This window comes from Pipistrellus hanaki, assembly GCF_964339955.1.
Source record: "Pipistrellus hanaki genome assembly, chromosome: 16".
NCBI classification, from domain to species: domain Eukaryota; kingdom Metazoa; phylum Chordata; class Mammalia; order Chiroptera; family Vespertilionidae; genus Pipistrellus; species Pipistrellus hanaki.
Genome location: NC_140518.1, coordinates 30,317,599 through 30,323,796, shown reverse-complemented (window position 1 = coordinate 30,323,796; position 6,198 = coordinate 30,317,599). Strand labels below are relative to the sequence as shown.

Genomic DNA, 6,198 nt, shown 5'->3' with positions numbered 1-6,198 from the left:
CTAACTAGTTAGCCTGCCTCACTATCACCACCCAACAAATCTGCCTTCTCCTCCTGCATCTCTCCCTCCCTTTCTCAGCCTCATTACTCATTCCTTTCCATCTCCTAACTGCTGCTCCCATCTCCTAACTGCGGAGACATCAGGTTTGGGGTATGGAAAACTGGTTAGAGAAGCCTGCTATTCCTACTCCCTACTCCTCCCCCCTCCCCCCCCACCTTTTCCTCCACTAGCCCGGGAAAGAGGGTGATGTGTCCTTTTGCCTCACTGTGATGGCTTGGAAGTAAGTGCCCTTTCCCTAGGGCCCTGCTGAGGACCGGAAAAGGGAAGTTGGAAAGGTCAGGGCTTATACCTACCTGAAGAAGGGGCCAAATTCTACGAGAGAAGGATTGGCATTTTTGTTTGGGCAGTAGTTTCATAAGACCTGTAGCTTGAGGGCGACTGAACTCCCCACCCCCACCCTGCATCTTTCTCTCGGGCTGGGAAGGGTGCCCATCAGAGACAAAAGGAGATGTGGGAACTGGGTCCCTAAGCCTGCTAGCTGTCAGATAAATTGGTGCCACTTTGATGCCCAGGACCCATGCCAAGGACTGCTACTCTGTTCCCAGCCCCATGCTCACCGGGGAGCAGTGGGGAGGACCCTTTGGCCCACATGACCAGGAAAGGAAGCAGAGGAGATAGTGGGTGGGGTCCAGCGTTTATATCTTGTCTTCGTTCCACAGAGCTGTCACCATGCCCCATTCATATCCAGCCCTTTCTGCTGAGCAGAAAAAGGAGTTGTCTGACATCGCCCTCCGGATTGTGGCCCCAGGCAAAGGCATCCTGGCTGCAGATGAGTCTGTAGGTAGGTGGGGGGCCTGTGGTTGGTTAGGGCAGAGGTGGCCGGGGAATGAATGACCTTGGCACCCCTCTTCGCTTGCCCCCAGGCAGCATGGCTAAGCGGCTGAGCCAAATCGGGGTGGACAACACAGAGGAGAACCGCCGCTTGTACCGCCAGGTCCTGTTCAGCGCCGATGACCGAGTGAAGAAGTGCATTGGAGGTGTCATCTTCTTTCACGAGACACTTTACCAGAAAGATGACAATGGTGTCCCCTTCGTCCGTACCATCCAGGATAAGGGCATTGTCGTTGGCATCAAGGTGCAGCCACTAGCCCTGGGGGATGGAGCATGGAAATAGGTGTGTGTGTGTGAGGAGTATCAAGGGGAATCCCGTCTGGGTTCAGCCTTCTGCCTTTGTTTTCCCTTCAGGTGGACAAAGGTGTGGTCCCTCTAGCTGGGACTGATGGCGAAACTACCACTCAAGGTACAGGCTGGGTGGGCGTTAGGACCACAGGGTTGGTGGGTGATGGATGTTGGCAAAAAGGGGCAGAGTGATGAGACCAGCACTATGCCCACAGGGCTGGATGGGCTCTCAGAACGCTGTGCCCAATACAAGAAGGATGGCGCCGACTTTGCCAAGTGGCGCTGTGTGCTGAAAATCAGTGAACGCACGCCCTCAGCGCTTGCCATTCTGGAGAATGCCAATGTGCTGGCCCGCTATGCCAGCATCTGCCAGCAGGTGTGTGTATGCATGCGTGAGGGGTTCGGATGGGTGCCCTATGCCTGGTGGAGAGAACTTTCTCCCATCCTAGTACCACCCCTGCCAAGTTACTCCTCTCTCACCTGCAGAATGGCATTGTGCCTATTGTGGAACCTGAAATCCTGCCTGATGGAGACCATGACCTCAAACGTTGCCAGTATGTCACCGAGAAGGTGAGCCCACACCTGGCCCAGACACATACCACAGCGACAGCCTGACAGGGAGCTTGTTCCCAGTTCCTGGCTCAGATGCAGGCACTTTCCCCAAGCACTTTTTTTCCCCCCCGTTTGATAATTTTTATTAGTTTTCTTATTTGAGTAAATTTACTCTAATTTTTCTTTTTTAAATTTTATTTTTTTCCCATCACTACCTTCCAGCCTGCAAGAATACCAAGGTTTCAACTTCTAGGATAGGAATTACTTTTCTTAGGAATATGGAAAGTAGACAAAAATCTGGTATTCTAGCCACTTTCAATTACTCTCCTTGTTGTAAAACTGAGCAGCACTTTTATTTTTTTAATCCTAGAACAGACCTGTGAGTCTGAGCCTGTACTGACCCTCACAGTCATGCCTACCCACCTCTAGTCAGAGAACATAGAGCAGTTAAAGAGGCAGGAATCAGCCCTGTCCAGTTTGGCTCAGTGGATAGAGCATTGGCCTGCGGACTGAAGGGTCCTGGGTTCGATTCCGATCAAGGGCATGTACCTTGGTTGCGGGCACAACCCCGGTGGGGGGTGTGCGGGAGGCAGCTGCTCGATGTTTCTCTCTCATCGATGTTCCTAACTCTCTGTCCCTCTCCCTTCCTCTCTGTAAAAAATCAATAAAAAATAAAATAAAATAAAAAGAGGCAGGGATCAGACCTTCGTAAACCTCCTCTGATCCTTAGGTCCTGGCTGCTGTGTATAAGGCTCTGAGTGACCATCATGTGTACCTGGAAGGGACCCTGCTGAAGCCCAACATGGTGACCCCTGGCCATGCCTGTCCTATCAAGTACAGCCCAGAGGAGGTTGCCATGGCAACTGTCACTGCCCTGCGCCGCACTGTGCCTCCAGCTGTCCCAGGTACCACCCCGCTTCCTAACTGACTCCTGTCCTTAGACCGATCCTCAAGTTCTTGTGGCCTTCAGGGGTCCCTTACCCTGGAAAAACAGGGAGTGACTAATCAGTTTGTCTTTCCTTTTTCTCTCTAGGAGTGACCTTCCTGTCTGGGGGTCAGAGTGAAGAGGAGGCCTCGCTCAATCTCAATGCTATCAACCGCTGCCCGCTTCCACGGCCCTGGGCCCTCACCTTCTCCTATGGGCGTGCCCTGCAGGCCTCTGCACTCAATGCCTGGCGAGGGCAACGGGACAATGCTGGGGCTGCCACCGAGGAGTTCATCAAGCGGGCTGAGGTTGGGAGCTAGGGGTGGTGGTTGGTTTGGGGGTAGTGGTGTGTAGCTAGGCAGGGGGTAGCACCCAGAGACTACAGCCTTTGGCACCTGTGGGCTGGCTCAGGCAGCTCATGCCTTACCTCCTCTCACTTTTGCAGGTGAATGGGCTTGCAGCCCAGGGCAAGTATGAAGGCACTGGAGACGATGGAGGAGCGGCAGCACAGTCCCTCTACATTGCAAACCATGCCTACTGAGCACTCCATTCCACAGCGCTTGGCCCAGCCACCCAGCTTGCCTGTAGTTACAGCCAGGGCCAAATAGCTTTGCAGAGCAAAGATGCCTCCATCCAGCACTGAGTCATCTTCCTTTTTCTCTCCTCTCCTTCCCTCTCCCATTCCTGCACCGGGACCATTAGATGGGAAGATAGGGAGCCCCTCATGGCTGAGGGCAGGAGAACTTGCTAGAAGTCAGAGCAGGATGCCCGGGTCTCCCCTTGCCTTTGCCAGCTACTCTTCCCCTGGACAGAGTAGCTTCTCCTTGGGCTCTCCTTGCCTGCCCTTTCTCCTGGGATCAGAGGGTAGGACTCCGGACCTGACTTATGCTTTGGGTACATACCACATAGCAAATAAATGATAGCATAACATGCTACTTTGTCTGTCTGTTTTACACATCAGATCCCCACCTCTCAGTTTCTGATCTCTGTCTGTGGGCCCTCTGACTGTGGAGGTGGAGAGGATGGGTTTTGATTCACTGGGTTTTAAGTTTATGGGGAGAGGTACACCCAGCCACCATTCCCATCTCAGGCTCTTGCCTGTTGCTCTCCAAGGCTAGAGTGTGGCAGTATGGAGGGCTGCAAGTCTCTCAGGAACTACCATGTCAGAAGCACTAGGCTCCCGCGGTAGCAGCACCTGAGCCATTCCTGAGGGCAGCTTTTGTGCAGGGCCCCAAACTGGGACAGGAAGGGATGGGAGTCTCACTTCCCAGCTGTGTTGAGCCCTGCCAGGACTTGACATATTCTGCTAGGGGGAGCCACTGCCGAGGAGCACCTGGGCTCCTGCCCAACAAGGGAGAACCCCAAGGCTTGGGAATGCCAGACTGAGAATGGTATCTAGGAGGTTGCCAAGGGCTATTACCCACTCCCATTTGGGGTAGATGGGGCACAGAGGGGACCCATTTGAGGGTCTGGGCAAGGGCAGACCTGTGTTCTCATGATGAACTTTGACCACTTGGCTGGGATGTGGGGGTAGGCCAAAGACCTAGGTCTATCTGGGCAGATAAAAATGAAAGAAGCTGCCGAGGCCGGTTTGGTTCAATGGATAGAGCGTCGGACTGAAAGGTCCCAGGTTCGATTCCGGCCAAGGGCATGTACCTTGGTGTGGGCACATCCCCAGTAGGGGGTGTGCAGGAGCCAGCTGATCGATGACTCTCTTGCATCGATGTTTCTAACTCTATCTCTCTCCCTTCCTCTCTGTACAAAATCAATAAAATATTTTTTAAAAAAATGAAAGAAGCTGCTAGATATGTTGTGTGAACTGGGGAGGCCATAGTATGTGTAAAGTGCACAACCAATGCTACACATACCCTTACAGTATAGGCATGTAGGCCTAGTGTGACCTGACCTTATATTAACAAGAATAGCTACTATTACCCTGGCCTGTGTGTCTTCGTGGTTACAGCATCAGTCTGAGCACTGAAGGGCTGTGGGTTCAGTTCCCAGTCAAGGGCACTGGATTGCAGGTTCGATCTCTGCCTCAGAGGGCAGGGGTGTGTGAGGGAGGTAACTTATGTGTCTCTCACATTATGTTTCTCTCCCCTTCCCTCCTTCCCTTCCACTCAAAAAAAAAAAAAAAAAAATCCTCAGCTGAGAATAAACAAAAACAAACAACTAATATTTATATAGTACTTTCTATTTTAAAAAATAGGGCCTGTTCATTCTAATCATTTTATATTTACTAACTCATTTACTACAACATACAACTCTATATAAAGTAGATACTATGCCGAAACTGGTTTGGCTCAGGGGATAGAGCGTCGGCCTGCGGACTGAAGAGTCCCAGGTTTGATTCCGGTCGAGGGCATGTACCTTGGTTGTGGGCACATCCCCAGTAGGGGGTGTGCAGGAGGCAGCTGATTGATGATTCTCTCTCATCGATGTTTCTAACTATCCCTCTCTCTTCCTCTCTCTGTAAAAAACCAATAAAATATATATAAAAAATAAATAAAGTAGGTACTATTACAATATTTTATTTAATTTTTGTTGATCCTCACCTGATATTTTTTCCATTGATATATTTTTTTAAGAGAGAGTGGAAGGGAGGGAAGGGCAGAGAGCGAGAAACATGGATGTGAGAGAGACACATCATTGGTTGCCTCCCATACACACGACCTTCCCCCCCCCCCCCCCCCCCTGCTCCGGGCTCTGAGAGAGGATGGAACCTGCAACCCAGGTAGGTGCCCTTGACCAGAACTGAAGCCACAACCCTTCGGTGCACAAACAGATGCTCTAACCACTGAGCACACATGCCAGAGTTATCCCTATTTTATTTTAATATTTATAATTTATCCCAATTTTAACAAGAAAAAAGGCACAGAGTGCTTAATTTCTCAAGATCACTCAGGTGAAGAGGTGAAGGCCAGGATTAGAACCCAAGTAATCACAGATTTTATGCTGGTGAATTTTAAGTGAAGTCAAACTTTTATAAGTGAGAAGTGAATTAAAAGAAATTAAAAAATACTGAATGAAATAAAAATACTGAATGAGCGCTAGCTGGTTTGGCTCAGTAGAGCCTCAGCCTGCATACTGAAGGGTCCCAGGTTCCATTCCAGGCAAGAGCACATGCCTGGGTTGTGGGCTCGATCCCCAGTAGGGGGCGTGCAGGAGGCAGCCAATCAATGATTCTTTCTCATCATTGATGTTTCTATCCCTCTCTCCATCTCCCTTCCTCTTGGAAATCAATACAAATATTAAAAAAAAATACTGGGGGACCCTTCTCCCCCTCCCCACCTGGGAGTCCGTTCTGTGGGACTCTTTTTCCTCCCTAAGTGGGAGTCTATACTTGTTCTTCAATAAATCTCCGCCTTTGCTATATATATATATATATATATATAGAATGAGTGCCCTGGAGGTAGCTCAGTTAGATAAAGCATCCTCCCAATACGCCAAGGTTGACGCATATATGAGTCAACCATCCCTGGCCGGTGTGGCTCAGTTGGTTGAGTGTTATCCTATCCCAGCCAAAGCACATGCTTGGAATG

General features: G+C 50.5%; 1 protein-coding gene across 1 annotated transcript; it reads left to right on the top strand.

Annotated features, from left to right (window-relative positions):
- The first annotated feature begins 719 nt into the window (after positions 1-719).
- Positions 720-3,587, top strand: ALDOC (aldolase, fructose-bisphosphate C). Its single transcript, XM_084863018.1, has 8 exons — positions 720-841; positions 924-1,135; positions 1,246-1,300; positions 1,395-1,555; positions 1,666-1,749; positions 2,462-2,636; positions 2,765-2,964; positions 3,102-3,587. The coding sequence occupies exons 1-8, from the start codon at positions 730-732 to the stop codon at positions 3,195-3,197; spliced, it is 1,095 nt and encodes a 364-aa protein (XP_084719144.1). The 5' UTR covers positions 720-729; the 3' UTR covers positions 3,198-3,587.
- The last annotated feature ends 2,611 nt before the right edge of the window (positions 3,588-6,198 follow it).